This window comes from Pimephales promelas, chromosome 2, assembly GCF_988280905.1.
Source record: "Pimephales promelas chromosome 2, fPimPro1.hap1.1, whole genome shotgun sequence".
In the NCBI taxonomy this organism is placed as follows: domain Eukaryota; kingdom Metazoa; phylum Chordata; class Actinopteri; order Cypriniformes; family Leuciscidae; genus Pimephales; species Pimephales promelas.
In genome coordinates, this window is record NC_142770.1 from 522,817 (window position 1) to 541,264 (window position 18,448).

The following is an 18,448-nucleotide window of genomic DNA, read 5'->3' on the forward strand; positions in this document are numbered from 1 at the left end:
TAAATTGACGAACATCATATGTGTAATTCAGGGCACAATTCAAACAAGATCAAAATATTTGTTGTCTCTCGCCATTGACTACCATACAATTTTTTTCCGAAATAAGGTCCCATGGTGGTCGACCGGAAGGGGAGGGAATTAGGCTAAGTTCATTCATTCTGCTCATGTTTCACGGTGCCCATTGTAAAACTGAAACCCCCTGGTTTGTGAAAAGGTGTGGTGGTGAAGATATAATTCTGCACCGAACAAGAACAAACGAACAGTTTAGTTTCTCGCCAAATTGTTGTACTGCTGTTGACACCACTTATAATTCTTGTTGGAGCCTTTATAAAAGTTCTTTGTTCCTTTTAGTGACATCAATTGTGAAGAGCACAAGAAAAATAGCTTTTAAAAATACTCTACAGAACTACAGTTATAGTGCAAGAACCCGCACACACACTCATGTTTTCCGCTGCCTGATCTCCAGCATGACCCTGAACACCCAATCGTCTGACTCACGACCTGCCTTTAGATTATCCGATGTTATTCCCAGAGAATCAGATTCACGATTGAAGGGTGGAGCTGTGCTAACGCCACATATTCACTCGGCTAGCGGAAGACGGTCTGAGAGGGAATTTTCAATTTTGTGCAAAAGTGACGTAATCCGGATGTCGTTTATAGGCTATAGTTGCGAATAATCTGAAATTAAATGAAATCTCACGATTAGCACCACCTTAAATAGATCAACATAACCCTTTCTTGGCACCAAAATAAAATTCGGTTTTGTCTGGTGTTGTATTGCTTCATGCTGTCGAATCAAAACTGCAGTGATTTCGTTCCATATTAACAAAACATATTTTTTACTACACAATGCAAAACGAGATACTCCAAATATAACATTTAAAAATTAATTTACTACGGTGTTTTTTGGAAACATCTGTATATCTACAGTAAACCTCAATTTCAGGAGGTAGCTTTGTGTAGTGCGGGCGGTCCAACACACACAAACACACACACACACGCACATCTGAACACACACACTCGGCAGGCGTCGCTATACAGTTGTGACTGTTAGCAACGACGTGGGCAGCTGCCGGGCGTCTTCGCTCAGGCGTGATCCGTGCGTCAGGAGTTCCTCTACGGTGGTCCAGTCGTCCAGTAGCTTCCGGTTCCGCAGGCGACTTAGTTTCCTCTGGCTCATCTCGAGAACTGTATTATAACTATCTACGTTGGCTCCTCCCACGACCCCGTGCACCAATCCAGTCGTAGCCACGCCCCCTCTAGCCTGCAGCTGTTGCTGTTTCTGTAGCATATGTTCGCGTCGCTCGGTCCGGCTCCAGTAGCGACCCATGCGCACCTCGCTATGACTCTCCTCATCCGTGCTCATGCCGCTACGCTCATCCGCTAGTCGGGACGCTCTGTCCCGTAGCATCTGGTTCCGCATTGCACGCAAGTTCCCACTTGGCATTTTTCTAGTGGCTGCGGTTGGAACGTGTCCCTCCAAGGTGCTATAGAGTCCACCTCCTCCACACGAGCCCGCGCGGTTAGCAGGTTTCGGCCAGGTATCGTTAGCATCCTGACTGGGCGTGTGGCTTAGCGTGTGGAACCGTTGCCGGCTAGGCGGTTGCTCCATTACGGGATCGGTGGATGCTTGCATTCTGCGCTCATGGAGATTCGGAGGCATGTAGCAGTGCTCCTCCGCGGGAGAGATCAGGGACGGTTGGCTCATCGCTTGCATAGCGTGTGCAGTCCGCGTAGGGAGCGCCGGGTGAATAACCAATGGCAAGTCCGGCTCCTCGGGGAGATTTATGGGAATGTCGGCTCCGTGGCTGCAGGGATGCAGCGTAGCGCTGCTATAATTAGGCGAGGCTGGGTGACTAGCGCGTCTGCGGTACTCCATGGGTGTAGGGCGGTTGTGAAGTGTCCGGCTCCTCCTTAGCATACCTACAGAGCTCGGATGTGGCAACGCCCGCCGCAGGCCGGATGGCGTACTACACGTGGAGTGCACCGCGGGATTAAACAGCGAGCCGCTGCTAGAGCTATGCCTGTTCAAAGATGGTCGCTCCGCCTTGCGATACTGTACCGATGACACCCGCGACAATCCTCGCGACCCCACGCAGACATTTTGAGGTTGTACCGTCAACGTTTCCGGGATGGCTTCCAGCGGGTGTTTAATCTGGCTGTCACGTCGTTCGCGGGAACACGGCTCCCCCTGGTGGTGTAGTCGGGCATTGTAATGGCGCATGCGCTTCTCTAGAAGACGCTGGAAACGCAAGAACTCGCCAGTGCTGACGCTGTAGAAACCAGAGTCGCTGAGTTCTGACGAGATGAAGGACTCTGACGAGGGCGAGCCACCTCTTCCTCCGCGGGCGTGGCACTCCTCCACCCCCTCTTCCGTCTCCACCCCCGATAGCTCCCCCTGGTGGAAACTCCCATCAGTCCAGCCGAGGCCACTGTCCAGCTCGTGGTGAAGGGGCAGGTAACCCAGGGGCTTCTCCATCAGGTAGTCATCTTCATCAGTCTGGCACAAACACACACATTAAGACATTAGAGCAATAAGCAACTCGAGGTGATGATGAGTTACAGAGATTTTACTAGAGATGCACCGATGTATCGGTAATGGTAGTATCGATTGTGAAAATAATACCTTTAATCGGCTATTATTTAGATAGCCGATTAAAGCAATTATTTTCGCTATGGGCAATCAGGGCTCCGAACCTGTTCAATGAACGAAAAACAAAAGCCGTAAAAATTTTGACAGGAACATACCCAAACGAAAATAAAATCAAATGTAATTTGACGATTACGACACGCATTACGAGACTTTGAAGCTGCGCTGAAACTAGGGATGGGACGATAACCGGTTTCGCGATAAACCACGATAAAATATACTGACGGTTAGTAATATCGTTTAAAATGTAATTATCATTAAAACCGTGTTTGATTATCGCGATTTTAATAACTCACTGTAAATCCTGTCGGCCAGTCTGACGCAGCCGCGCGCCGCACGCAATGTTTACTTTTCGAGAAGGAATGGCGGAAGGCAGTAACCGTGCTTGGGAGATTCAGCCTTTTAAGAGGACCAAATCTGGGGAGTGGTCATAGTTAGGCTTTTACAAAAGTCCTGAGGGAAACTTGATCGAGGATAGTCACCCTGTCTGCAGAACAAAAAGTCACTGTCCAAAAGAAACACTTCAAATCTGCCGAGTTGTCTTCTAGTGTAACCATCACCCGCTGTTGTATAGTGAACGCAAGGCAAGTTAACTCTGACCTCAATACCAAAACTACGTCTGGGAAAATATTGGGCACAAAATGTTGTTTTGAGTTTAAACATTTTATGTCACTCACTTGAAATAGAAGTGAAGATTCCGCGAAGAAAAGTTTGCAGCAAGTGTCTTTGAGCCAAAAGACGAACGAACATGTTCAAATAAGATTATTATTAAGAGTGACGTTTTAAGGGATAGTAATGTATAGATACATCACGTATTACACCGATTTTATTTTTACCACATAATTACGGGGACATATTGAATTGATAATGAGTTTAGCTAATGTTTTAAATCTTACCGTTTATAAATTCATTTAGTAAAACAATCGTCCAGACAAGATGATCACACCAATATTATCAAACTCTGTAAACAATAAATCAACTCTGATTTAATTTTCAAAACAATCAAAGACTGGAGACACAAGACGGCCGGCAAGTTGTATTTGAATGAAACGAGCTCGTGTCCGTTGTGATATTGATGTGCGCTGTGTGTGTAATAATGCGTTGCTATTGACGACATGCATTATAAAGAAGGAAATGCCATAGAATAGAATCTTGCTTAAAAAAACTGCATGATTGTTTATTTGTTGTTTGTTTATTTTCATTTGTAAAACTTGTTGAAATGTTTTCAGTGTAAGCATCAGTTCTTTTTGAACACTTTCATCTAATTTTAACAAAACCGTGATAATATTGATAATCGCGATAATTTTGGACACTATAATCGTGATATGAAATTTTCATACCGTCCCATCCCTAGCTGAAACTCACATCTGGACCTTCGACCCGTTGGACCCCATTGACCTCACTATATGGAGAAATCCTGGAGTGTTTTCCTCAAAAACCTAAATTTCTTTTTTCGACTGAAATTTGAAGTGAACTACTCCTTTAAATTCTACATTGACTGAACGGCTCAAGAGTCGCTCTGGTGGCTCAGAATCTTCACCATATTTATGATCGCTAGTTGCCTGGTAACACATAACTTACATAACATGTGACTCCTCGCCTCTCGGGCCGTGACGGATGCAGAGAATCACACGGGAACCAGAACAACAACACCACGCCGCTGCGGTTCTAGATTCAGTCAGTCACATTTTCTGACTGTATTCACAACCCCACATCGAATACTCAATAATTCAGCGTTTTCGTCCATTACTCCTTCAGTCCTGGTCATGTGACTCTCACCTGACTCTGGAAACTTCTGGGCTCCTCGAAGTTGGTTTTGCAGCAGCCGATCAGACAGTTCTGTCCCTGAGAAACGCCACTGGAGAACTCCTGCTCCTGAAACCATTAAAGCAGTGCAGAGATGAGTTCATATCGGAGTGTGTGAGAAGAACATCCCAGCATTCCCCATGCTTCCTGATGGATGATTAGCATAACGAGGCTGTGATGTGGAAGAGTGATTATTTGACACCACTGAACAGTAAACGTCTGTCCGTGTCTCCGTCAGCTTCTTTATTAAGGGCTGTTTCCTCCTGCGCATCACACTTGTGTGTGTGTGTGTGTGTGTGTGTGTATTCCCAAGCGTAGCTAAATGCATGAATAATTCCAGTGCATAAGAGAGCAGCTCCATTTTGAAAAACGTGTTTGTTTGGAGAACAGCACACTCACACACACACACACACACACACACACAAGAAGCATGTTTTTAAAAACAACACACTTAAGCCATTGTGTGGATTTGGAAAGAAAAACTTGATATTCAACCTAAATGATTGTTTGCATGACCTTTAAACTGTGGCACGTATCAGACACTAGTGGTCACACACTGTTTTTCTCCACATAAAGGGTGAATCAATAACTGTATGCATCTCCTTATGAATATTATCAGCTGATAATCATCATCATCATGTGATTTGGTTAATAACTCACATTGTAGGCCAGGCGTTCCCTGTGCTCCAGGTCTCTGGGCGTGTTTGGCAGATACTCGTACCTGCTTCCCTCTCTACGGTTCACGGGCAGGGTCATGTGATTGTAGTACATCCTGAGAAGACAGCAAAACACTCATATATTACACTTAAATTTATCTGTATGAATATTAAAGGATAACACAAGCCACGCCCCCTTCATACAAGATGCCGTTATTGTGTTTATAAAGATCTGACCTCATTCTGATATAAAGGCCGACCGCAGCATAAAGACGCCTACAAAGAGTATTATGGTTATATGAACCATGAATATTACATAAATAGTAATTGTAACAGTAATAGGTCATTTATAATTAACAGTAATGGGTAGTTTTAAACACCACTAAATGCAGTGAGAAAATGAGTTTTCCTCCCTGTTCGGTATCAAGCTAAGCCAACCAAACTGTGACTTGGATATTAAATATTTAACGATAATTTGAAAATTATATAAATTTAGAAAATCTGGATAACTTGGTACGTTATATCCGATTCGCGTGCAAATGACTCATGTAAACCAGTTCTTTTGGTCAAAAAGATTCACGAAACAACACCGAACTGGTTGTGAATCGTGATTCACGACTCTCGTGAACCAGTTCTTTTGGAGACGTCAGTCGAAAAGATTCACGATACAACCTCGAACTCGTTTTGAATCGTGATTCACGTGCGAATGACTCTTGTGAACCAGTTATTTTGAATAAGTCACAAAAAAGATCCACGAAACAACCTGGAAGTCAAGGAACTTTTGGTCTCTGAGTCTGAATCAGAGAATCGTTCAGAGTTCACAACCGACGTCCTCACAGAAAAGCGCGCATTTTTTCGTTTGAAAAGAACCGGGAACCATTACTAGGACTAACTTCGGGTTAGTGAGATTTATATTAATCTATTCACTGACATTTCATTTAACCATGTGTAATTAAAGATATATATATATTTTTTTTTTTTGTACACAAATATTATTAGTTCTGGTTTAGCAGCACTGAGGCTGAAGGGAAACTTTCTTTGTGAGTAAGCAGAAAAGTGGATGACATGTTTGGAACAATATCAACATGTAACTTCTTCAAACAATAAGAAATGTTCATACAATTTTTTAAATTATATTTATATGGGACATAATCAGTGTCAGCACCAAATTATTTCAATACACAAAATACTAAAATGTCCCTTAATGACGACACACAACTTTGACGTCTAAGCTAAAGTACGGAAATTTAATTTGGTTCCTAAATGTTTAATTTCAGGAGCTAATTGCTTACTAATCATGTTTTTAGTCCGGAGCCACTGCATGCTTGATGTTTATTCTTCTAGACTGGAAAGGATCTCAATTTATAAACGTCTTTTCGCTATATGAACTCAAGAGGTGAGCGTTCACCACACATGATGAAACTTCAGGATGCAGCAAAGGATAAAATATGCTTGCATGCACATTCTCCCGCGTTTACATGCGCATGGATGCAAAACCTAGCATGACTGTGCCTTAAGGCCATTTACATGCTCGAGAAGGCTCTGACGGAGCGTGACGGATGGGAACGTGTGATAAATGGACATTCTCATTGGTCAGTGCTTCTCTGGCATAATTAAAATTAGCAACTTTTGGTCACATGACGGAGTACTTTAAAAAGGCCTGTCCTTCAAGCACAACATGGCAATTGAAATCACTAAGTTCAAACAGTAGTGCAACACAAAGCTATTTTCTGTGAATGTGCGAGACGTTAGTATTTTTAACGTTAGAGCAGTAAAGCTGTCGTTATCGTTCTCTTCAAGTTATTTAATCTGTACAAAAACAGTCTGATACAGTGCACAGTGAAAAGACCCTCTTAAACAGTGTCACGCCGCGTTCCCAACGCTGTTAAAGCACCATACACCACCGGTATTGCAGTATTTAAAAAAATTTATATCGTAACAAAAAAAAAAAAAACACTGGTATACTCGTCATTTCAATTATTTAACTACTTTGTTCTTAAAAACGCAATGCTCATAAACTAGCATGGTACATAGGCTAATTTCAGCGCGAGATTGCGTTTTGTGTGAACGTCTGCATGTCTGTGTTTGTCCTGCAGGTGGCGCCGGTGAGCTACAGGTGTGTCGCACCTGTCCGAGGGAGGCAGACGAGGCAGGGAACACGAGTGCGGACGGAGAGGATCCCACGGTCGCTCCGTTTGCGTGCTGCAATCCGTCGTTCGGTTATACTGCAGGCTCCGCCCCCTCCCCTCGATCTGGAGTGTGATTGGCTGCTCGTAGCTGGCCAGGATACGGAAGGCCTCTCGCTTCTGCAGGTGCGTCAAATCCTGACCGTGAACCTGAACGACAGACAAATCAACAGAAAACGCAATTAATTTCAGTCAGGATCGCGCGCGTTCAGCCGCTTTAGCGTACGCTCTATTTAACCTGGTTCGGTTTGTCGCTGCTATAGGTTGACTGAAGCGCAGCTGTGTGAACATTTTCCTCACTCAGCACCACACACACACACACACACACACACACATATGATGAAAATCATGCTGCATCTTCATACCGACACACATCACTGCATGAGTCATGAGAGACGGTACACGTGTGTGTGTGTGTGTTTGAACCAGTCACTCCTAATCACCATCAGCACACAATCGTGAACATTTACACACACACACACACACACTGGACTCACCCCCATCCCGTCGCCCATCCACGGCCCTGACAGTCGACAGCCCATCACCAAGGCAACAGATGAGCAGGATCGTGCGCCAATGCTGTGAATTCACTCCGAACGCAAGATGAAGATGAAGAGGATGAAGGAGCGGTGCAGCTGCTGCCGGCATACATGAACACACACACATATACGCTCACACACACACACACTCGCATACAGAGCTGCAGTGAGAGAGACGCGCAGGAGTATCGGACGAACGGAGCGCTGTCTCTCCTATCTCTCTCTCTCTCTCTGAGCGTTCGACACCGAACACTGCCACTCCAGCACTCAAGCCCCGCCCACCTCTGGCACATCTCTGCTGTGATTGGTCAAGCAGCAGCGCCTGTCAGCTGAGCGCGAGAGCTGATTGGCTGGCAGGGGTCGACCCTCGTTAGACGCTCGTGTCCTTCATTCGATCAGATTCCGGAGCTGTGAAGACATAAATATGCATTTAATTAATGAGAAGAATTAATTAACTCATTAATCACTGGTCCTAGTGTTAAAGTTAAGAATGTCTGCAACCACCAGTTTTGATTCTTGATTCATTCAAAGGACTTTTTAGGACAAAAATTAAAGGGGTCCTATAATACACCTATAGTCCCCCTTCTCACAAGTGTGTGTGTGTGTGTGTGTGTGTGTGTAAAGTTTCAGCTCTAAATACCCCACAGATATTTGTATATAATATGTTAGATTTGTCACTTTTTGAGGGTGAGCAAAAACATGCCGTTTTTGTGGATGTGCCTTTAAATGTAAATGAGCTGCTGCTAATGTGGCATTAATTATCTTCTAGTCACGGGGATATTCAAATTAATTAACCATTAATTAAATCAGTAATAACATTGATCAGCTTAATCTATATTGTGAAAAGCGCTATATAAATATACTTGACTTGATTAGCATATTCTGTCATGATAGTCTATAAATCGTGTTTTTGGCTACTAAATGATTTTTATCACTGTAATGTGACGCACATCCGTAACTCTTATTTTTCTAATGTCTCGTACCGTTAAACATGGCATCACGTGGATGAATATGCGTATGCAAATGATATGCAGATAAGGATCTGCATTGTAAACAAGGCGTCGTCAGCTCATATATGGTTATTTCAGGGAGGAGACGTATGTTGTTTATAAAGGCGATTTAGCGCAGGTTCTGGCGTACACACACTTTCATAAGTCTTGTTGGCTTTCAGGCACACGTACACTTTCAGTACGCGCAGATTTCCTCTGTGGCGTGTTTTCGCTGGGCTTTTGAGGACTCTGGGATCCTGAACTCACTGGTGGGAGATTCGGGACGTGAGCGAATCTGACAGCCGTCAGGGAAACACACGCGAGTCTCTCCTGCGGGCGGCACATGAACGCACGCCAGAGGAAAGTGCAAATCTGTGTCGAGGCATCAGAAGCTCCAGTAAACCAGAAGAGGCATGAATAAATAAACCCACTGTCCTTAAAGTCGGGGTTCTGCGAGGAGGATTATGGGAGGGAGGGAGACGCTCACTGGCGAAAGTACGTGACAGAATCGTGTCAGAGCACAAACACTCGCACTGGAGCACACATCAAGTATTCAGGGTCGGGTTAGTTAAAGCACATGCACACCGGCGGACGATAACTATAACGATAACTATATTAGCATTCACACCAGCGGACGATAACTATAACGATAACTATATTAGCATTCACACCAGCGGACGATAACGATAACTATATTAGTGTTCACACCAGCGGACGATAACTATAACGATAACTATATTAGCATTCACACCAGCGAACGATAACTATAACGCTAACTATATTAGTGTCCACACCGGCAGATGGTAAATATAACGATAACTATATTAGTGTTCACACCAGCGGACGATAACTATAACGATAACGATAACTATATTAGTGTCCACACCGGCAGATGGTAAATATAACGATAACTATATTAGTGTTCACACCAGCGGACGATAACTATAACGATAACTATATTAGTGTCCACACCAGCGGACGATAACTATAACGATAACTATATTAGCATTCACACCAGCGGACGATAACTATAACGCTAACTATATTGGTGTTCACACCAGCGGACGATAACTATAACGATAACTATATTAGTGTTCACCCCAGCGGACGATAACTATAACGCTAACTATATTAGCATTCACACCAGCGGACGATAACTATAACGATAACTATAACGATAACTATATTAGTGTTCACACCAGCGGACGATAACTATAACGATAACTATAACGATAACTATATTAGTGTTCACACCAGCGGACGATAACTATAACGATAACTATATTAGTGTTCACACCAGCGGACGATAACTATAACGATAACTATATTAGTGTTCACACCAGCAGACGATAACTATAACGATAACTATATTAGTGTTCACACCAGCGGACGATAACTATAACGATAACTATTAGTGTTCACACCAGCGGACGATAACTATAACGATAACTATATTAGTGTTCACACCAGCGGACGATAACTATAACGATAACTATATTAGTGTTCACACCGGCGGACGATAACTATAATGAAAAATATATTAGTGTCCACACCAGCGGACGATAACTATAACGATAACTATATTAGTGTCCACACCGGCGGATGGTAACTATAACGATAACTATATTAGTGTTCACACCAGCGGACGATAACTATAACGATAACTATATTAGTGTTCACACCAGCGGACGATAACTATAACGATAACTATATTAGTGTTCACCCCAGCGGACGATAACTATAACGATAACTATATTAGTGTTCACACCAGCGGACGATAACTATAACGATAACTATATTAGCGTTCACACCAGCGGACGATAACTATAACGATAACTATATTAGCGTTCACACCAGCGGACGATAACTATAACGATAACTATATTAGCGTTCACACCAGCGGACGATAACTATAACGATAACTATATTAGTGTTCACACCAGCGGACGATAACTATAACGATAACTATATTAGTGTTCACACCAGCGGACGATAACTATAACGATAACTATATTAGCGTTCACACCAGCAGACGATAACTATAACGATAACTATATTAGCGTTCACACCAGCAGACGATAACTATAACGATAACTATATTAGCGTTCACACCAGCGGACGATAACTATAACGATAACTATATTAGTGTTCACACCAGCGGACTATAACTATAACGATAACTATATTAGTGTCCACACCAGCGGACGATAACTATAACGATAACTATATTAGTGTCCACACCAGCGGACGATAACTATAACGATAACTATATTAGTGTTCACACCAGCAGACGATAACTATAACGATAACTATATTAGTGTTCACACCAGCGGACGATAACTATAACGATAACTATATTAGTGTTCACACCGGCGGACGATAACTATAAAGATAAATATATTAGTGTTCACACCAGCGGACGATAACTATAACGATAACTATATTAGTGTTCACACCGGCGGACGATAACTATAAAGATAAATATATTAGTGTTCACACCAGCGGACGATAACTATAACGATAACTATATTAGTGTTCACACCAGCGGACGATAACTATAACGATAACTATATTAGTGTTCACACCAGCGGACGATAACTATAACGATAACTATATTAGTGTTCACACCAGCGGACGATAACTATAACGATAACTATATTAGTGTTCACACCGGCGGACGATAACTATAAAGATAAATATATTAGTGTTCACACCAGCGGACGATAACTATAACGATAACTATATTAGTGTTCACCCCAGCGGACGATAACTATAACGATAACTATATTAGTGTTCACACCGGCGGACGATAACTATAAAGATAAATATATTAGTGTTCACACCAGCGGACGATAACTATAACGATAACTATATTAGTGTTCACCCCAGCGGACGATAACTATAACGATAACTATATTAGTGTTCACACCAGCGGACGATAACTATAACGATAACTATATTAGTGTTCACACCAGCGGACGATAACTATAACGATAACTATATTAGTGTTCACACCAGCGGACGATAACTATAACGATAACTATATTAGTGTCCACACCAGCGGACGATAACTATAACGATAACTATATTAGTGTTCACACCAGCGGACGATAACTATAACGATAACTATATAAGTGTTCACACTAAGGGACAATATTGTTGTGTTTATTATAAGCGCTGCAGTTTTGTCGTGTATTGCTATAAATGCTCAATCTCTTTAAAGTCCCACTAAAGTGCCTTGGAACGCCTAGCTTTGTTTTATGTGTTGACGTAATTTCCACTGAAACAGCCAACATCGTTGTTTACCTCTCAGACTGTGAGTTGTAGTTGACGGCACCATGGATGCGAATCTGAGTGGTGGTGTGGGTGGTGATGGCGCAGTGGATAAGACACATGCCTTTGGTGTGAGAGACCCGTTTGAATAAAATAAAATCATCAACTAAATGAATAAATGTAAATGAGTGCTAATGATACATTGGATTCAATAGTAGGTGGAAATTAGGGCTGGGTAATAAATATCAATTTCTCGATATTAATCGATTCTCATTTTTATGAACCGATATCGATTCTTAAATCTCAAGAATCGATTAGTCATCCTGTTTCATTTGAATGAATGGATCATTGTATCGCGGCTGAACGCATCCAAAAAATCGCAATAATCTTTGTCCTTTGTTACTATTGATATGAAACAAAGTCTCAATTTTCAAATTACGTCCATTTTCTTTAGAAATTCAAAAACATAAATAGCGTTTTGTCGCTGTGGCGTGAGATCGCTCTGGAGAAGCAGCAGCGCTGATCTCTCTTCCGGCTTAATAATACCAGTCACAGCGCCAAATAAACATGAATGAGCATCTGAAAGTGTGTTAAAGATAGAGTACAACTTATCCAAATCTGTATCATGTCACATTGATTCCCTCAATCAGCGTTTCAACCGTGGAAAGACGTCAGTTAAACAGCTCGTAATCAATGTATCGTCATATTTACCTCAGAAAACCCACATAAACTCGTTAGTCAGCTAGAAAAAATAACTCCAGAGAGGAGCATTTTGCTAAATATATACACCATATTACATATGCATTATAATCTTAATGTTCTTCAATATTTAATGCATATTTGAATAAATCTGGCAAGTTTTTATGACAGCCACCATTTAAATGTTTATATTTCATATAATCTTTTTATTATAAAAATAATTAAAAGTGTAATTTAAGTGTTTGTATAGCTACAAAACAGTTCATTATTACCTTCATATTAGGCTAATGAAGTCTATAGGCTACAACTAGACTCCCATAGTTTACAGCATTAGTTAAGAGATTTGATTCCCTTGAGAAAAATTAGCCATTTATTGTAACTGATATCCAAAATAATCGACATTGAATCGAATCGAAATCGAATCGAATTGCAAGCTTGTGAATCGAAATTGAATCGAATTGTGAAATTTGTCTCAATACCCAGCCCTAGTGGAAATACGTTCTAGCCATTTCATTCTTAACGTACAGTTTTGAAAACGTAATAAAACTCAAGCGTTTGAGCGACTGAACACACATCTAACCCATATTACCCGAGTGTCAGCGGTAGAGATGTCCGGCTCGTGAATGATTCGTCCTTTTGAACCGGTTCATTATATCAGCTGACACTGAGCGTGCGTGTACTAATACTGAACACACAGGAGGTGTTTATAGCAGAAGGGGCGGAGCTTTAGATTCTACAGATCATTTGAATTAAGATGTGATGTCATAAAAATCCCTGATCCATTTTAGCGGAAGTGAGAGACTAGGCTAGATAACCGTAAGGCTAACATATGCATACTAAAGAGGTTAGAAAATATATATTTTGATTTCGGGGGCCTTTAAAGCAGGATGGATTCTGATTGGCTGTCACTGTTTGTATTGTTCATCAGCTGTTCCTCTTGTGTTGTGATCGCTATAGTTTAGATGTTCCTCCTGAGGGAGATCACTGGGGACTTTTCTCAGAAGAAACTTAAATATCAATGAGATATCAGAGAGATCTGGATGGGGAAGAGAGTCTTGCTCACAGTGGCAATCCCAGACTAAACGCTGGATTAGGTTTGGAGACTTCATCGTGTTTTCCTTTCTCACGATCAACTTAGCTTCAGATTTTTCTCCTAAAAGAATGAGGAGATTCAGGAGAAACACTCTCACACACACATACTCACACACTCACACACTCACACACTCATGCACATTTATACACACACACACACACACTGCTGGAGGGACGTGTCAGCTCAGATCAGAGGAGACAGCAGTTGGACTGCAGGCTGTGTGTGTGTGTGAATGAGTGTAAGAGATAGAGTATGTGTAAGTGTGTGTGTGCATTACTTGATATGACATATTCATATAAACAATGTATGTGTCTCAGTCAGCGCTCAGGAAGACACACGTGTTGCCATGGTGAGAACCCTTCACATGAACCTCATCAACTTCTGCAGCACACACACACACACACACACACACTACAGCCAAATATAGACAAACCTGCTGTCAGTCCACATGACAAACACACAGAACACAACAGCAGATCCTGCCATCTGCACTGTATTACAGTCAGACACTATAGCATTTAGAAAGTACATTTTTAGTTTATATTATGTGTGTGTATACACACACACTACTACATCTAGTATGAAAAACCTAAACCTATAAAACTAACCTATATATAACATAAAATGCTGAAATGTTAATGTTCAGCAGAGGATTATTGTGATGGATTTGTGTTTCGTCAGGAAGAAAAGCTGCTGGAAAAGGAAGGATGTGAGCGGTCGCCATGGTAACAGATACAGGGATGTAAAGCGCCAGAGATGCTCTGAGAGTCAGACACACATTTACAGAGTCAAAGATAATCTAGCCGTATATGTGTCTAAATTTAAACGGGGAAAAAATCAATAAGTGTTTGATGAATAAACGATGTCATTTAAACATCTGTGTGTGGCGAGATACGCTTGGCCACCAGATGTCGCTGCTACGCTTAAAATACAGCTTCATTATACAGATTCATATATATATATATATATATATATATATATATATATCCTTTGCACTGAAACCACTGTTATATGATTCATACCTTTAAACGTAGGCTATTTACTTCCGATCGTATGCATGTTTTTAGGAGATTGACAACTGACTTCAAAACTTTTGATCGTTATGTTCAGTTGCATTGGTGTTTGTGTTTTAGTTTGGATGTTTTTAGGTCGTGTGTGGGTTTCTAATGTGCGGAGGTGTCGATTAAAGAGGAAAACCAGATCCGTAAAGCCACACGCTTCTATAATTATCGCCGAAACTTTACGGTAAGCGCGTTCTCGCGGTCTTTGTTTTTCCCCCGAAAGTCGTCATAAAAACCTGCGTTTGACGCTTGACGTCAATGTCCATATTTGGTCTCGGACGGAAGGCGAGCGTCGCCACAACACGCAGTGTTTTCCACCCTGATGACCAATCAGTGAAGCGATGGCGCCTGGAGAACCCGCCTCTTCGTTTGATTGGACGCTGGGCGTGTCACTCAGGATCAGCGCGACTGACGTCGATGGCTTTGTGTATGTGTGAGTGTATATATCAGCGGAATCTCCCCTCTCACAACACATCAGAGCGCAGTCAGAGGAACGGAACCGACTGGACCGAACATCTCTCGGGGAATGTTTAGTGTTTCATCGTCGTTAAACTTGTTGCGTTAAATTATCAGCATCAAACCTAAACGGACGCCGGCTGTTGTGGTTTTTAACTTCCAGCAACTGTATTTTTATTCTGAACTCTATTGGACGGAGCACAATGACCCACGGTTCCGGAGCAGAGATGGTCCCGGAGGTTTCGGCCGCCGCCGGGTTTGTTTGCAGGCTTTTGCGCGGCCGCGGACGCTTGAGTGACGCGCAGCTCCAGGTGTTTAGAGACTGTCTCGCGCAGGCGCTATCAGGTACGGAAAAACACTGCCTAACTTCTATATCAGTTACTGATAGTCTCTTAATACTATTGTGTATAAAAGTAATACCAATATACCATAGCTCTTTACTATGTGAAGGCCCGTTCATACTAAGAACGATAAACTTTAGGCATAGTTTCATATTTTTTTGTTATGTACTCCATTTGTAGCTGTAGTGTTACTCTCTAATGTGTAATCTTTATAGTTGTCCTTGGTGTGAACTGTGAACGGGCCTTAGTATCTTTCTTTAGTGATCCTCCCTACAGTTTTTTGTGAATACAACGCAAAATAAACAAAATGTTGCATTTTTGAGAATTTTTAAACTTATATTAGGCAATTTCTTATTGATTTTGGTCATGATTCCCACCCTAAGTGGTCATGTTATTAAAGCTAGATAGCACACCAATGGACTAGCCTTTTTAGTTAGATAGCCTACAAAAAAAAAAAACAAGATTTGTCCATTTTGTTTCTTCTATTGTCATAAATCCTGAAAGGAACTGATATTCTACTTCCTGAGGTAAAATATAAAGGATTTTAACATAAGCGTTTCCTTTTTTTCTTTAGCACACTACCAGCATCATTGGTTCCCCGACAGGCCGCAGAAGGGCTCCGGTTACCGCTGCATACGGATCAATCACGAAATGGACCCTCTGATTGGCCGAGCGGCCAACCGTATCGGACTGACCAGCGGGCAGCTGTTCTCGCTCCTGCCTCGGGAGCTGACGCTCTGGGTGGACCCGTACGAAGTGTCCTACCGCATCGGCGAAGACGGGTCCATTTGCGTTCTCTACGAGGCAGAGCCTCCCGTATCAAGCCCCGCCCCTAGCACCTCAGCGTACGACCAAACGGCGAGCTGCAAATACCGCTTCACGTTGGGTGGCCGCACAAGTCCTCCCAAAAACCTCCTGATGATGGTGTCCAGCTGAGCGCACGGGACTGGTTCTGCCCGACTGACCGACCAACTGCCACGCTAAGAGCTGGAGCTGTTCCCGTGACTTCACTTCGTAAACCTTTATTTAAGATGAACGTTAAAGCACTGGTTGTTACGCGGCCGCTGGACCACCGACTCTAGAGACCTATCAGCACTGTTCTGTGTGACTCGTTTATTTTGATCATCCCGAAACAGGTTTTGGGGTGTTTTCACTGGTGCTCACGCACAGTTTCAGTGCAACTACGATACCTCAGTCATGAGAATGTAACGCAATTAAAGGGCCTGAAACGTACTTTACGCAAGTTCGTGAATGTCTTAAGTTTAGCAGGCGTACAAATAGCGACAATAAAACTTACTGGCATTTAACGCTTCAGTTTGCTATAGCGCCACCTGTGGCAACTCTGAGAATGCAACATTGTTTGTTTTACAACGTATTTGCATTCGCATGCTTGCGTACAGTACGTTTCAGGCCTAAAACTGCTGTGGACTTTAATAATTCCTAAAAGGAGCTGCTGTTGAGCGTGGCGCCACACAAACAAACTCCCATAATCCCCTCTGCCTTAACCATAGCGCCACCGCTCCCTTAATAAACGTCACTGCCTGGCTCTTTTAGTCTTACTGTGCAATATTCAGGCAATAACTTCCTCTTGTGATGGCATGAAATGAGTTGTGTGGATTTGGGGGAAATTATTGTATTTACCCAGAATGCTTTGCATGTGGTATGTTGGTTGGTATCAGGCGGAAGCGCCAGCAGAGACTCGCATCAAGCATTCTGTCTCTCTCGGGCTGCTGAGCAGCGCGTTTACTGTTTCAGACAGAGCTAATGTAGTTTGTAAGCTATTTTAAAGCAGAGTTGCTTTTAATGTTCACTTTTATAAATGCGTTTGTGTATAAAGTCGGTTTTTATTACAATAAACCTTTTGTGAATGAAGCGTTTCTCTGTGGTCTGATGTTATTATGCTGTTGTAATGAGGTTTCAGCTCTCTGAGGTGTGTCGGTCGGTGGGCAGGTGTGTGTGTTATCTGGATGCGTCTGGGCTTGTTTTTCTCCCACACACACTGAAAGACGTCAGATAGTCTTATCAGCAGCCTGTGCTAAGAGATTAACTCTGAGCCGGCCTGATTAGACAACATTTAACTTAAGATTACTAACCGCCAAGTTGATAAATTCATTTAACAATAGACTTTTACGTAATATTTGTGTTTTATTTCGAGAATTAGCATAGCATCAAACTATTGGAATCACTCAAGAGTTGAATCATTACTTTAGCGACATGCTAACATCAAACTATTGGAATCACTCAAGAGTTGAATCATTACTTTAGCGACATGCTAACATCAAACTATTGGAATCCACTGTGAACAACATGCTAATGAAAAATGATTGGAATCAAGGAAATTTTAGCTACAAACTACTATTATACTCTTGTAATCAGTCAGTGATTTGTGCATTTAGCTACATGCTAACATCAAACTCTACTGAAATCAACAGAGAACAACGTTTTCATGTCGAGTTATGTTATTGTACTCTTAGCTACAAACTAATATTATAAATGATTGGAATCAGTAGGTGAGTTGCCCGCTAACATCAAACTAAATTAATTGTAAACATGCTAATGTCAAATTATTGAAGCGAATGAAATTTTAGCTACAAGCTTATGATGTGGCCATTAGCAGGACCTGTAGTAAATTGTGTTTTGCATAATAGTGTCTGCACTCGCGAGCTGAAAGGTTTAGCGCTCTGTTCAGGCGGGAGGCT

At 42.1% G+C, this 18,448-nt stretch overlaps 2 protein-coding genes across 2 annotated transcripts; one reads left to right on the plus strand and one right to left on the minus strand.

The window, feature by feature from the left end:
- Window positions 1–591: 591 nt before the first annotated feature.
- LOC120486453 (uncharacterized) lies at window positions 592–8,050 on the minus strand. Its single transcript, XM_039682498.2, has 5 exons — window positions 7,796–8,050; window positions 7,240–7,448; window positions 5,117–5,228; window positions 4,430–4,525; window positions 592–2,500 (listed from the first exon to the last, which is right to left on the minus strand). Exons 1-5 carry the CDS (start codon window positions 7,838–7,840, stop codon window positions 1,034–1,036), a joined length of 1,929 nt encoding a protein of 642 aa, XP_039538432.2. The 5' UTR covers window positions 7,841–8,050; the 3' UTR covers window positions 592–1,033.
- Window positions 8,051–15,422: 7,372 nt separating this feature from the next.
- On the plus strand, window positions 15,423–16,884 carry btg2 (BTG anti-proliferation factor 2). The gene is made up of 2 exons (XM_039682500.2): window positions 15,423–15,753; window positions 16,324–16,884. Exons 1-2 carry the CDS (start codon window positions 15,612–15,614, stop codon window positions 16,683–16,685), a joined length of 504 nt encoding a protein of 167 aa, XP_039538434.1. The 5' UTR covers window positions 15,423–15,611; the 3' UTR covers window positions 16,686–16,884.
- Window positions 16,885–18,448: the final 1,564 nt, after the last annotated feature.